Here is a 15351-nt window from a genome sequence, read left to right on the forward strand (position 1 = left end):
GCAGAAACCATGGAAAAAGCCCTGCTTCCTTTCTCACTCTCCTTGTTTAGGGCAGCCTGCTCTCTCAAGGAAAGCACCACACAGAGTAGGCTGCACCTTCCCGCATCACTTAACAGTCAAGATAATTCCCCAAACATGGCCACAGGCCAGTTCAATCTGAGCAGTCTTTCAGTTGAGGCTCTCTGGTTGTTTCAGCTTGATAAAAAAAATCTCATCAGGACAGCAACCTTATGACCAGCATCTGTGCAGGCATTCCTATTGTTATGTAAATTACATCTTGCTTTCACATGCTGCATCTTTGAACTTTATGCGTACACTAATTCTTTCCACACAGCAAATTTTAGGACTAGTATTTTCTGGTCACTGCAGATCTTCTGTTAGATTTGACACTGTTGTAAATATAGAAAGACAATTTTGTGTTAGTACTCTGTGATAGAAGAGACAGGAGAGATTTTTATGGGAGTATATTTTTTAAATTATTCAATTTGTAAAAAGAAAGCAGAACATTAAAATGAATGAATTTGCCTCGTGGTTTTATTGTTTCATGGAGTCTTAAAATAGAATAATTATTCCTTGAATTGGTTTGAACTTACTACAAAATAACTTGATACACTTATTTCTCTTGAATACAAATTTTATATATATATATATATATATATATATATATATATATATATATATATATTAGTGAGTGTTCTAAGAACTGATTTTTATTTGGGAGTTGTGGCCCTTTGTCAGTTACATGTGCATGCTGCCATTCATGTTATTTCTCCTTAACTTGTAGAATGGATTTTGCCATTAGCAAACTAAAGAAGGCAGGCAACCAGACTGGATTGTATGTACTTCGATGTAGCCCTAAGGACTTTCACAAGTACTTTCTGACCTTCGCAGTTGAGGTTAGTGTGTCACATTTATTAACAGCAACAGGTTGTGTCATCTGTATTTCTCCATCAAGAAGTATTTCATTTTTAATACTAACAATTATAGTTCTTAAGATGGTAATTGGCATAATAATGCTTGTCATATCAATATATTATAAAATAAATAATCCATAAAGTTAATGTAAATACATAAATAACTATAATGTTTTTGTTTTTGACATTCATTTTATTTTTGATGTTTGAGTATTAGCCATGTGTCAAGTTGTATTTCATTAAGTATACTCGAATCTGCTTACAAAAACCAAAAATATTTACCAAATCATTTATAGGAAAATAAGTGAAAAGAACATTTTCTGATTTCTAGAGTAGTTTACTAACTGGGACATTCAGAGCACCAGGGACATGGTTGAATGTAAGAGTGCAGTGGACCCTCACTGTTAAATGCATGTAAACTTGGATCTCATCTAAGATTGTTTTTATCCATAGTTATCTTTAAAATATATGTAAGGCAGATACGTGCTGTAAATCTTGAGAGGATTTATAACAACATCTAGATTTATTTTACAAAAATATAGAACGTAAAGATGTTATTCAATTATTTTCATAAAAGCACCTATCTTGTACTAAGCACACGTAGAGAAGGAATTGTCTGTAAATGCAGGTGGTGTATGTATCTCATCACTTTACCGTTATATAAACTGTTAAATTATTTACTCAACATACTCAAATTTTTATGTCTATCATTGTGCTTAATAGATGTGATAAGAAATTAGAGAATATATGATATAAACCTATGTTTCAAAAAATCTGTTGGAAAACAAAAATTTTGAAGTACACTAACAGTACTCAGTTAAGCATTGTGATTAGTATAAGCAAAAATAGACTATATCAGAAAATATCTTATTTATTCAGAAGGATCTTTTAAAATATAAAATACATGAGAGTGCCTTGAGGGATTAACAGTTATTTTATAAATGGCTCCAGCTAGGAGGAATACAGTAATAAAGCAGGTCAAATTAGTAAAGTAGTTCATTGTTTATTGCATAAGACAAATGCTTTTAAGATAGAACTAAAAGTGTCATAGAATAATATACAATGAAATGCATATACTTTGCTTGTGGAAAGGAGTTAGTCCTGTTAGGGGGCCTTACCAATAAAATATTTTATCACTTCAGTGAGTTAAGGGATGGATACAATCACAACAGGGTTTGTGTTGGTCAGTGTGGGGAGCAGTGAGCCTACAAAGGTCCGTGTGCTGCACTGGTGTTAGACAGGGGAAGCTGGTACAGATGGTGGTGGGGCTAGGCATTACTTCTTCCACTGAAGTCAGTTACTGAGCTCTTCCGCAGGGTATGGCACTGTGATTAATATATTCCTGAGGCACTGCCTTAGGATTTAGAGCTTAGCCGGCTAACTGTTCTGTTGGTTGTTTTTTGATAGCCCTTTAGGCGGAATAATCTGCATAATTACCTTTGTGATTTTCTCCTTTTTATAACTAAACTTACATAGCGAGAAAATGTCATTGAATATAAACACTGTTTGATTACGAAGAATGAGAATGGAGAATACAATCTCAGTGGGACTAAGAGGAACTTCAGTAATCTTAAGGACCTTTTGAATTGCTACCAGATGGAAACTGTGCGCTCAGACAGTATCATCTTCCAGTTCACCAAATGCTGTCCCCCAAGGCCAAAAGGTAAAGAAACTCTCCAGTTACTGTAGAGATGCCAGTCATGGCCGGCATGTGGTGGGTGGTGATTTGAAAAGAAGTAGGCAAAAGGCAGTGCTGTCTGAAAGCTGGTTGATTTTCTAGAGTGCTTTGCTACATGTAGCAAAGAGAGTGACTGGAAGCTCCATTCTAAGGTGTTCTAAAGGTAACTGCTTTGAACTTGTCAGCCAGTCGCTTATGGTACTTCCAAACTCCACTACCGAATTTCTGTGTGTTTTAAGTTAATTCTTTCATTGGTTTTTTAGGATTTTAGTTTCTTAAAATGAAATAGTAAGATTGTAAACCTCTTAAAATAATTTTTTTTAAATTCCCAGAAGATAAATTCTGTTAAAAAGTGGTGGTAAGTTTGAATGTGTTTGTTAGCTAGTATTTCAATTAGAGTTGAATAATTAAACTCCTAAAATAGCTAAGCAGCTGTTGACAGTTCCTTAGACACAGAGCACACTCACATCACTTATCTGGAGCAGGTCATAATTTTGCTGTGCTTTGATTATATATGGACCTACCCACATGTGAAGCAGATACATTGTGGTTTTTTTCTTTCAGATAAATCAAACCTTCTTGTCTTCAGAACAAATGGTATTTCTGATGTTCAGATCTCACCAACATTACAGAGGCATAATAATGTGAATCAAATGGTGTTTCATAAAATCAGGAATGAAGATTTGATATTTGTAAGCCGATCTTGATAATTGGGTGGTTTCTATGTCCCTTTAAAGCAATGTCTTTTTAAATTTCTTAGCTGATAATTACATTCATGTTATATTTGGCATATTATATTAAAGCTTATAAAATTTTACTTGAATTTCAAAGTTCACCATTTATAAAATTCATAAATCTTAGAAAATATGCCCATCTTACAGCATAAATTAGCAGAATTAATTAATAATGGAGTCATATTCTCTTCAGAAGTTTAAAAATATTCCTTTGGGAAGTTTAAAAGTTAAAGACACCTGTCTTAGTTCCCATGTACGCAAGCAAGGGGAATTTAGTAGATTATCGTTAAGGAGCTGAAAATAGAATAGAACCAGGAGGTGACGGCTTGACTAGTGTGTAGTGTGAGAAAGCAGGAGACTAGACTTTGTATCGTAGAGGTTAGACTGAAGAGCATTACAGAGAGGACTGATCCTAGGTTTGTTCAAGGGCATGAGTTAGAAGCGAGACGTATCTTGGAATAGAGTATGCATCCAGTGTGTAGAGTGTGAAGTGTGTGTCTACTAGCAAGAAGAGAAGAAAATGAATATTGTCTATTTTAATTTATTTAGTGAGAAAAAAGGAGTTGTAAGCTTTTGAATTTAGGCTTTGTTATATTACTTACATGATCTGAGAAACACTAAGCCAGTAAGTTAAAGACACCTCCCAATAGATGCTTGGGAGAAACACATGCAAAGGTTTTTGAAAAACACACTCTGATCCAGGAGTATAGTTCTAGCACTTGGGGGCAGAGAAGCAAGACATATGAAGAGCTTTAGGACATCCTTAGCTACATGTGGAATCAAGGGTGATTCTGGGCTGTGTGGGACCTTTCCTTAAAAACAAAACATAACACAAAACAAACAACAACCAAAAAGGAAAGAAAGAAAGATGTTCTCTTAACTCAGGCTATCCAGCATTCCCATGGGTAAACCACTCCAAGAATAAGCTTTTAATTAAAAAATTAAAACATACAGGGAAACTACCCAAGATTAAGTAGAGGTCATGAAAGCAAACAAACATTAAACTTAAACTTCTAATAATTTTATATAATTTTTAAGTATAGACCATAAAATGTAGATGTCTTTAAAGAAGACTTGAAAACAGTAAAATGAAGACATTTAAGATGTATTAATTAAAGACAGAATTCCAGGAAAAAAGGAATAGTTGTGTAGAATCTACTGTTGTACTTGCCGCTATCGTTGACAATTTCGAAATCAGTTTCTTCTCCCACCTCTGACATGAGAGCAGGTGAACTGTGCAACCGACCTGACACAGCTCAGTGATAGGGCGTTTGTCTAGCATGTGCAAAGCCCCAACTTTAATCACAGCACTGCAAGTTAACAGCACACCCCAGAGTTTTTAAATGAAGTAGATTGGCTTATGCCTGTCACTTGTACCCTCAGGAGACTAAGGAAGGAAGATAGTAAGCTTGAGACTGGCTTGGGATGCAATAGTCAATTCCCCACCCTCAGCCTGAGAAACATTGAGACCACACAAGGGAGATGGAGAAGGGCAGGGGGAGAGGGACAGAGAGGCTGAGCGGGAGGAAGTAGAGAGGGTGGAACTGCAGACTGTGAGGGCAGTATTTTTCAGGCATGACAGAAGCAGAGAGCAGCTGGGAGCTTGACTGTTGGAGAACTGTGTGTGGAGCTTGCATTTGAACATGGCAGCACTGCCTCAGAACGCAGGTTTCCAGCAGTTATTCTGAGCAGATACGTGATGAATGTTAGTATTCATAGTGGTGGTGGTAGATGCTCATCTAGTTTATTTCAGGCTTTGGTGCTTTCGTGTATTTATTCACTTACTAATCAAAGCAGCTCTACAGGAAAGTGTATTATTGTTCATTATATGAATAGTCCAAGGCAAACTGAGTTCAAGGCCAGCCTGGGACACATAGGGAAAAGAAAAGGAGACGTGGGAGAGGGAGGGGCAGGGGTGAGAACACCCAGGTAACAGAAGCACAGAGGTGTTCTGTAGCCTCCTGAAGGGCAGCTGGCGAGTGGTAAGAAACAAATCAGGCTCTGCCTCCACACACCACACTGTCCTTCTTTGTACTGTATTAATTAGCAGGGAAGCCTGAGAAGAAGGATCATTTGTAAACACATTTAGGCAAATGCTGACTCTAAGAAGTGCAACAATTACAGCCATTGCAGGAATGTGAAAGTACTATAGTAAAATACACTTGGTTTATTAATTCTTCTTTTTTTGTTTTTAATTATTATATAAGGAAGAAGAATAGAGAATTTCAAACCTCAAATTTAGGTTCAGTTTATAATGGAAATATTTAACATTTTAAAACACATTTTTGTCATTGAATGTATTTTTATTTTCTAATTCCTTTACTTCATCTGTCTTTATTTACTTCCCACTTACCTTTTTTTTCTTTTAAAGAATGAAAGTCTTGGCCAAGGTACTTTTACAAAAATTTTTAAAGGTGTAAGAAGAGAAGTTGGAGATTATGGTCAACTTCATGAAACAGAAGTTCTTTTGAAAGTCCTAGATAAAGCACATAGAAACTATTCAGAGGTATGTATGTGTGTTGGGTCCTTCACGTATCTTTTTATACTATGTAAGTGTGTGTATTCATAATCACATTAAATGCATGTGTGTGACTTCAGAGTTACAAAATTTTATGCTTTTATTATATATATTGTATATAAACTAGGTTTCATTATGAAATATTTACACACAGAGAATATATTTCAAGCATTTAGTCTATTACCTTCTCACGTCTCCCTCCCAATGATCCTTTCTCGTCCCAACTAACCTCTGCTCTACTGTTTCATCTTTAAGTGACCGAATGAGCTTCATTAGGGGTGTTTACATGAGTGTGGGTGAAGGTTTATTGACAGGAATATACTCACCTTACCATTACAGAAATATGTCTCCATCCTCGATCAACCAAGGCAGTGGTAGGTCCCATGAGCTCCTCCTCCCTCCATGAAAGAGTATTGAGAGACCTCATCTTGTGTATACCTGGTCAGGTAAACACAACTGCTTTGAGTTCAAGAGTGTGACATCCATGTGAAGCCCAGAGCAAGTGCTGAGTGTTCCATACCACCTTCCTCCTGCTGACACACGCTTTCTTCTACAATGGACCTTGCAGGGCATATTATTTACTTTCCCATTGCTGTGATAAACACTACAACCAAAAGCAAATTATAAAGGAGTTTATTTTTCACCTGTAATTCCAAAAGGGTAAGAGTCTATCATAGCAGAGCAGGCATGACCTGGTGACAGGAGGAGGAACAATGAGAACTGGAAATGTGAAGCAATAGTAGCCTTCAAAGACTGTCCTTAATGAACTACTTCCTCTAGCTAGGTAGGCTCTGCCTCCTAAAGCTCCCATAGTCTCCCCAAACCACCAACTAGAAACTACGTGTTTAGATACATAATCATATAGGGGACATTTCTTAGTTAATCACAGAGTGGGTGATATAGATGTCTTATTTATGGCTGGGAATTTGAGAGTCACTTATTCTTAGTACTTTGACAAGTTTTCAGTCTCTGTGGTCACTGCTGACCACTGCAAAAAGAAGCTTGTCATGACCAATGCTAGCCTATGGACAGAGAGTTATTTTCAGAGCAGTGTGATGCTACATGTTCATGTAGCAGAGCATTAGCCACAGCTTCCCCGTGACTCAGGCCTATGACCTCCCCACTCACAAACTTTTGAGCAGCTTCTCCAGACATGAATTTCTCCAGCAAAGCAGGTCTCACATCTAATCAGAAAGCAATCTGTTAAGAGACGTGTCACATCGAGCTATTAGGGTATCTTGTCTGGCTGATCGGTAATGTTGCATACAGGAACCATAGTTGGGTAAGAAGACTGTTCTTGACAGTTTTGGCCTAGCAGCCAGCACTGTGAGGGCTGGCCAGCAGGGAGGAAGCTTCCAGCCCAGTTTTGGTATGATTTATTTATGTCCTATGATCCAGATGTATGGCATTTTCAACAGTGGGCTCTTACAGTCTAGCCTGGTACTAGGATTACCACTTACCAACCTATGGCTTCTGGGAACAGCTTTATCACATAGATCCCTCTGTTTAGACTCTTAAGTTTCTATTTTATTTTAGTTTTGGTTAGTTTACAGATATCTAATTTACTTATGGATTTTTCACACATTAGTTTTTCTTGATTGTCCCCTTTCCTTCCTGTCTCTCCCCCCTTCTTCCTCCTCCCCTCCTCCTCACCTTCTTTTCCCTTTTCTCCTTCCCTCCTCCATCCTTCAATCTCTTCATCTCTGACCTTCCCTTCCACTTTTATATCTACACATTCTGTTCCCCCCCCTTCCCTCTCATGAGCTCCTAGCTTGTATTTGGACTCTATACATTCACATGCATAAAAATTAGAAGATAGAATTCATATGAAAGAGAACATGTGAAATTTATTTTTTTGAACCAAATTGAGTTGCCTCACTTAATACTGTTTTTTTCCAGTTCTGTTTTCTTTCAAATTTAATAATTTTTTCTTTGTGACTAAATGATATTTTCGTTATCTGTTCATCAGTAGATGGGCCTTGAGGCTGATTCCATTTCCCTGCTGTTGTGAATATAGCAGCAGTATGTATGGATGTGTGGGTATCTCTGTAGTAGGATACAGTCCTTTGGGTCTATGCTTAGAAGCAGTATAGCTGGGTCATGTGGAAGTTCTATTTTTAGGCTTATGTGTGTATGTAGGTGTGTGTGTTAGAGATCAACATTGGGTGTCTATTCCTCTCCACCTTGCTTGTTTTAGAATGTATTTATTCTCTCACACTTTCATTCATATGTAGAGTGCTGTTCAGGGCACCTGACACTGTTCTATAAAATATCTGTAAAATAGAATATTGCCCTCAGCAGCAGCCACTATCCAGAAATAGAGCCACAGTGAGTAGAGAGCAATAGTCAAACTATTTACCGTCTCCGTCTCCTGCCAGCACTAATCACTTTAAGAAGAAAAGGAACATTGACAGTTCTGTATGTGTGAATCATTAGTTGTTATGGGTACAAGTGGAAAGAAAAAAAAAAAAAACAAAACACCCTAAGACTAGTGGAGAGGAGGAGTTAGAAGCGGGAATGGAAATAGCAAAGGATGGGGAGGGCATTTCTGGCAGAGGGCAGATGGCAAAGAGAGTGCTAAAATGATAGAGTCTGTATCCCGGGGCTGAGGTGCACATCTGCAAAGCAAAGCAGATGAAAGCCACAGAGTTAAAGAAAGGAGTGAGGGAGAATGCCGCGCAGAGCAGGGACAAGCTGGCCTGCTGATGACATTGTGTATTAAACAAAGACTGTTAGCCAGAGAAAGAGCTGAATGGAAAACACAGTATGAAAACTGACTGGCCCGGTATTACATTCCTTCTAGATGCTAGAGCTCCTTCATCAGCTCCTAGAGGTCTATCAAAATTGTCATTTTTTAAAAAGCATCTATGACTGCATGATGAGGAGATTACAGAATATTTGAGAATTTTATTTTTTCTATACATTTTATCCTTAGAACTTATTTAGTTATTTCTTTTTAATTACTTTATTTTTTACTTTATGTGCATGGTTGTTTTGCATGTGTGTCTGTGCACCGTATATGTGCATAGTGCCTGTGAAGGTCAGAAGAGGGTATAGGAACTTTGGAACTAGAGTTACAAGCAGTGGTTAATGGTTGTGTGGGTGCCAGGAGCCACCAGGTCCTCTGGAAGAGCAGCCAGTATTCTCAACTACTGAGCCACCATTTCAGCCTAAAATTAATAGGATTTTAAAAATCACATTAATACACTAGTTGCTTTCAGTGTTGTGCTATAGATATTATTAAATATTTACATAAATACTGAGGCTATGCCCTTTAAGTGTAGCTACTCGGAGCTTTATAGTTCCATGGAGACTCCTCCACAGTTCCATCTACTTAGGAATGAGCTTGAAAGGCACCGCACTGAAAACATCCCACCGTCCAGCTGAGAGTAGGACATACACTATTTCTTTGAAGTCAGAGGGTATCTTTCTGAATTTTGCACACTTATAAACATCATTGGACAGAAATTCCTTCACATTTCTTGTTTTCCCCTTGCCCCCTTTAGTCTTTCTTTGAAGCAGCAAGCATGATGAGTCAGCTTTCTCACAAACATTTGGTTTTGAATTATGGAGTATGTGTCTGTGGAGACGAGAGTAAGTAAAACCACCTGCTTTTCTTTTTTTAATGTCATACCTGTCTCAGAGAATCCTTATTATTTAGGACTACTCTAAGTATCAGTAAAACCATGGAATTACAGATGTTGTTGAGCTTGAAAGCATTGTAGGACTGTTCAGTTATATCTTGTGAAGAAAAAAAAAAGCAAACTGGTGTTTAAAGCTAAAATGTAGAATAGAGTTGATATGTTTTATTATAATACCCAAGTGATGGACGGAGGATTACAGTGAACAAATGCAAGCTTTTGTGTGCACATAACGATACAGATTATGAGTGGCTCATGTAACACTGGAGCAACTGGTCCTTTCAGTACAAACTTATTTGGAGTTATGAAAACAAAGTATGTAAATGATAGACTGGATTATTAATGCAACTGATTGAAGTGACTGAATGTTGGCATTAGGTAGGTTCCCTAGTTATGCTGGAGTATGTATATTTACTCTGTATAATAAATAATATGCTATATATAACATTATGTGTTAGGTATGAATTGTTTAGCATCCTATCTCTTACTGTTGTGAATGAGCTAAAAACAAAGTACAGTGATGTGTATTTATTTTTTCCTTTATGTTAGTACAGTTTGCTTAATTTAATCTATTTACCTATTGTATCCACAAATAACCTAAGCACCTTGAAATGTTGATTATACATGTTGATTGGATGTATACTTGAGCTTTATCATTACCTATTTTTTAATGCAGACATTCTGGTTCAAGAGTTTGTAAAATTTGGATCACTGGATACATACCTGAAAAAAAACAAAAATTCCATAAATATATTATGGAAGCTTGGAGTGGCTAAACAGTTGGCATGGGCCATGCATTTTCTAGTAAGTGATTTCTGTTATTCTTTTTAATAAACTAAAACTCCCCATTTTATTTTGTGAAAGTACTATAATTAATTATTTTAACCTGGCAACCAGAAGGAAGTCTTGGAATGAGTGCTGAGTCATTCAGTGTGTTAGGCATTGAAAGGGACGGTTGTGCACATGGAGGGAGTTCATCAGCTGTGAAAGTCAGTGCCGCTGCTCCAGCAGCCTCCTCAACTACCATCGACACCCATAGTTTCTATCACTTGAGTTTACAGGCGCATATTGTGCTGCTGCGGTAGTAGAAAGAGGACTATGGTGTCTGGAGTCATTGAACAGTGCGCAGTGAGAAAGCAGTATTGACAGGTGCAGAATGCCAGAGTGCCTGCCAGTTATTAGTATACATTTGGTGGACTGGAAGTTGTCTTTCCTAATGCCAGCTGCCACCTACAAGTGCTTATCATTGCAGTCTCCTTTGAAAAGTAACACTCATTTCATTGTGGGTATAGATTATTGCATCAGTTAAAGAAACGGAAGACTTCCTTTTATTGTCTAATGTATGTTCCACGTCAATATTAACTATGCTGTTTTGTCCTCTTTAAATCTGCATTGTAACTTTGGGCATATTATATCACACATATTTGTATACTGATACTTGAATGCATGTGTATTTAACTTTAATAGGAAGAAAAATCCCTTATTCATGGGAATGTGTGTGCCAAAAATATCCTGCTTATCAGAGAAGAAGACAGGAAAACCGGGAATCCACCTTTCATCAAACTTAGCGATCCTGGCATTAGCATTACAGTTCTCCCGAAGGACAGTGAGTTCTGCGTCAATTGCACTCAGCATTCTGAAATGTTGTTTGAGTGGTGCCTCGAAAGTCATGTTCACTTTCCTTTAATTCTAGCTTATTACTATTCTTGCTTACTGATGACATTTAGCTACTACTTTTAGTAATTTAAACTGTTATGGATAAATTGTGACTATGTTCATTTCTCCTTTTGTAAAAAAAAGTATGTTACCATACACTGAAATTATTATTCTGTGTATATATGTGTATGGGAGGAGGCGTGCATGTGGCACGGACAGGTGTGAAGTCAGAAGGTAACTAGTGGGAGTTGGTCCTCTTCTGCCACCAGGAGGCCTCAGGGTTGAACTTCATTCTTGAGCTTGGCTGCAAGCACTTTTATCCACTTAAGCCATATTGCTGGCTGTATTTTAACTAATTTTCTATCTGAATCTTCTAAATTAAGAATCCATATTAATCAGATTTTGTGCATTGGTGCACGATATTCTGGTTTAGCCAATGCTACTTAACTTTGATGGCTGACTCCAAAGTAAGGACACTGATAATCAGACAGTAGTGCAGAAAGGAAAACCTTACAGGGATTTTAGATCTGCATTTGAGGAAATTTACCTTTTAGAATGAGAAGTTAAATAGAAAAAATTTTATATGGTAAAGGAGAGAGGAAATGATGAACTCTTTAACCTCCTTGGTATATAGAAACAGGTCCATGTTGCTTTATCAAAAGGTAGATAGTAGCCTCATTTTCTTATCTTTTTCTCTTTATGAGAATCTCAGCAGGGAGGTTTATACTGCTTCTCCCTTCCTTAGATACCTTCTTTGTAGTGGCATTAAGGACCACTGAAACTTTATTTAGGAAATTCCATGATTTGAACATTACCTAGTCTGCCAATTCCGTACCGAGACTATTTGGTATAATTGAATCGTTTGTCTACTGTAATGATGCCGTTGGGCCTTGCCTATCTGCAAGTCATAATGACCTCTGCTGCTAAGCTGTTAAAACACCCATCAACAGTGTGACATTGCTTACTTGTTAGAAATACATATAGTTTGAATATTGAGAGTAAATGTTAAGACAACTTTTGTATGTTTCTCTCTGTTGTAGAGAGAGGGGGGAAGGAGCGAGGGAAGGAGGGAGGAGAAGAGAGGGGACTAATATGGGAAGGTGGTAGAAATGGCGTGCCCACTGAGACACTTTGGTTTAATGGAAAGAAGTTTAGTTGATCTAAAATCATTACACAGGATGCTAATTCTAACAACACTGTTAAAAAATATGTCTCTGTGGGAAATTTCCTCTGTCTTTGTGGATCTGAATTATTAAAGCTGAGTTACTGAAGTAGGATTTCAAGGTTCAGCCAGTCCTGTACAACCACAAAAGACTTGATTATTCAAATAAGTTTGAAAATCTTCACTTACAAAATAATGGTTGTAAAGCTTACTTAATAAGATAGTTTGTTCCTGTTGTTTAACAGTTCTTCAGGAGAGAATACCATGGGTACCACCTGAATGCATTGAAAATCCTAAAAATTTAAATCTGGCAACAGACAAGTGGAGTTTCGGTACCACTCTGTGGGAGATCTGCAGTGGAGGGGATAAGCCTCTGAGTGCTCTGGATTCTCAAAGAGTAAGTCCCTGGGAGCTGAAAGGAGAGGTACTCTGATTCTTCAGGTTTCTTCCACGAGATGTGATATTTCCTAGCCCTTCTAATTGTGAAAAGAAAGTGAAGTAACAGCACTGTGGAATTTATTTTATCATGTGGCCCTTTAATTATAGAAGCTGCAGTTTTATGAAGATAAGCACCAGCTTCCTGCACCCAAGTGGACAGAATTAGCAAACCTTATAAATAATTGCATGGATTATGAGCCAGATTTCAGGCCTGCTTTCAGAGCTATCATCCGTGATCTTAACAGCCTGTTTACTCCAGGTGCGTACTGAAGGGGCCATCTCTCTGTTCACTGTCTATCTCTGTTGCTTTAATTGGATAGTTTCTAATTCTGTAGTTTCATCTGAGACAGACCTTGATGTCATACTGTATATATGTCCTACTTGACTGGGCCATATTTATCTTTAAAAAGATCTTTTCTCCATTTATAACCTCATTTTACTAACTTGTTTATTTTATGAACAAGAAAACTTAACCACAAAATTTATTATCTGTGTCTAAAACAAGAGTTTTAGAATTCATTATGTGTTTAATTAATGGGAAGCATGTTTATCTGATCACATTTGTTCTACATGGAGTTTTTAACAAGGCCCCTTTTGGTTTTTCTAGGTCCCCTCTATTTCATAATTGACTTGTTTATATAAACACAAGATAGGTTTATTTTTGTTTGTCCCTACCTCTGGAGTGCTGACATAAATGCATGCCTGCCCCACAGCTACCCAGCAGGGCTTACCTCTCTCACTACATGAGTTGAGTAGAACCTTAGCTTATGAATACTGAAACTGCCTGTTTTGGAAAATAGTATTTTACCTTTTGAAAAATCTATCTTGAAAGTCTGGGTAATAATTAAAGGCCCCTATTGATATAATCTAAATAACTTTGAGTTTTCCTGTGTTATTTAGTATCCTAAACTCATTCTGCTTCTTAGCTTGGATATCAGTTTTACCCAGAGAATGTATTTGCTAATTTAATATAGTGTCATTTCTTATTTCTACAGATTATGAACTACTAACAGAAAATGACATGCTACCAAACATGAGAATAGGTGCCCTAGGATTTTCTGGTGCTTTTGAAGACAGGGACCCTACACAGTTTGAAGAGAGACACTTGAAATTTCTACAGCAACTTGGCAAGGTAAACTGTCCTAAGTTTTCAAATAGGATATAATCAAACACTTTTTTTTTTTTTTTTAACAAAAAGGCTTTGGACTAGAGTTACTAAATATAATTTTCACAAAAAAATTAAGGGGCATTTGTAGAGAAGAAAAGCTTAATTGTTGACTGTTAGAGAAATTTTCTGTTAAATAACACTTTACAGAAGAATACCTCAGGTTCTTTAACACACAATGCACATTCAACATCTTTTAAGAGGATGGATGTTAAACTAGGGAGTCCTTCCCAAGCTGAAGGTGTTCTGTGTCTCTCTCCTGGAGGGGAGTTAGTAGTTCAGAGTGAGTTAGTGTAAGAGAGAAGGGAACAAATAGTGTTCTGTTTACTTTCCAACGGCGTCTTGGGAGAAATCATCTGACTGCTTAGAGCGTAGGACCTGAGTGTCTGTGTTCATCAGCAGAGTCTCCATGAAAAGGTTGAGCACTCATGCACAGCCTGTAGTATACAGTCTATACTATATAACAGGATGAGAAAGGCCGCAGTGCATAGCAGGCCCAGTTGTAGTGACAAGCACTCCTCCTCGTTTGTTTACAGGGATCTATCATATCTCACTATGAATTGGATTTTGGCATAGATACAACATGAAGGCCTCACTGAGACCTTTACCTAAATTAGAAGTTTCAATAAGCTTCCCTAAAACATTGAGGGTTGTATTAAAGTTAGCCTAACTAATAATTAACTCTTGTTCCTTTTTCTGTAAAATACTCTTGGGAATAGTTGAAGGATATAGCCATTCAGAAATGGAAAGTTCTAGAGTTATTCTTGTTACAATGGTGCCATCCTTGTGACCATTTAACCTTTCTCACTCTGTGTAAGACACTACTGTATCAGACGTTAGAAGTTAGGCCTCCGTTGTAGACGTACTCAGCCAGAACAACCCTCATCACTGACGGCTAAGGTGCAGTGAGATAGAGGAAAGGTTACCGGACGTCAGTGAGAGAAACTTACCATAGCTCTGCGTGTACAAATCAGGATTTGTCTTTAATAACCAGTGTTCACCACTTATTTAACTATCTTTTCAAAGTGTACTGCTTGTTTTTCATTCCGAAATTCACCTCAAAGAAGTTGTTTATAGGCATACTACCCAGGTTTTTTTTTAAAATAATACTTCTATTTCTTGTTTCAAAAGTTCTCTAACATAAGCTGAGAATTCTACTCATTCCAGCTGCCAGCATTTTCTGCATATTTAGAAATTAATATTAAGTTGTCTTGAAAACGTTTAGCTTCCATCCTCCTGTCACGTGGTTTAGGGTAACTTTGGGAGTGTGGAGATGTGCCGATATGACCCGCTGCAGGACAACACTGGAGAGGTGGTCGCCGTTAAGAAGCTCCAGCACAGCACGGAAGAGCATCTCCGAGACTTTGAAAGGGAGATTGAGATCCTGAAGTCCCTGCAGCACGACAACATTGTGAAGTACAAGGGAGTGTGCTACAGCGCTGGTA

At 37.5% G+C, this 15351-nt stretch overlaps 1 protein-coding gene across 2 annotated transcripts in view; it reads left to right on the forward strand.

The window, feature by feature from the left end:
- Jak2 (Janus kinase 2) overlaps positions 1–15351 on the forward strand; it is a 60199-nt gene that overhangs the window by 30963 nt on the left and 13885 nt on the right. For both annotated transcript variants that reach the window (XM_034509401.2, XM_076918981.1), the window contains 11 exons: positions 785–896; positions 2391–2577; positions 3157–3284; positions 5698–5832; positions 9351–9438; positions 10162–10289; positions 10953–11091; positions 12549–12700; positions 12850–13000; positions 13737–13873; positions 15159–15348. In XM_034509401.2, coding sequence (XP_034365292.1) covers positions 785–896; positions 2391–2577; positions 3157–3284; positions 5698–5832; positions 9351–9438; positions 10162–10289; positions 10953–11091; positions 12549–12700; positions 12850–13000; positions 13737–13873; positions 15159–15348 — 1547 coding nt within the window. The remainder of the gene's footprint in view (positions 1–784; positions 897–2390; positions 2578–3156; positions 3285–5697; positions 5833–9350; positions 9439–10161; positions 10290–10952; positions 11092–12548; positions 12701–12849; positions 13001–13736; positions 13874–15158; positions 15349–15351) is intronic.

The sequence above is a fragment of the Arvicanthis niloticus genome, chromosome 1 (genome assembly GCF_011762505.2).
Source record: "Arvicanthis niloticus isolate mArvNil1 chromosome 1, mArvNil1.pat.X, whole genome shotgun sequence".
In the NCBI taxonomy this organism is placed as follows: domain Eukaryota; kingdom Metazoa; phylum Chordata; class Mammalia; order Rodentia; family Muridae; genus Arvicanthis; species Arvicanthis niloticus.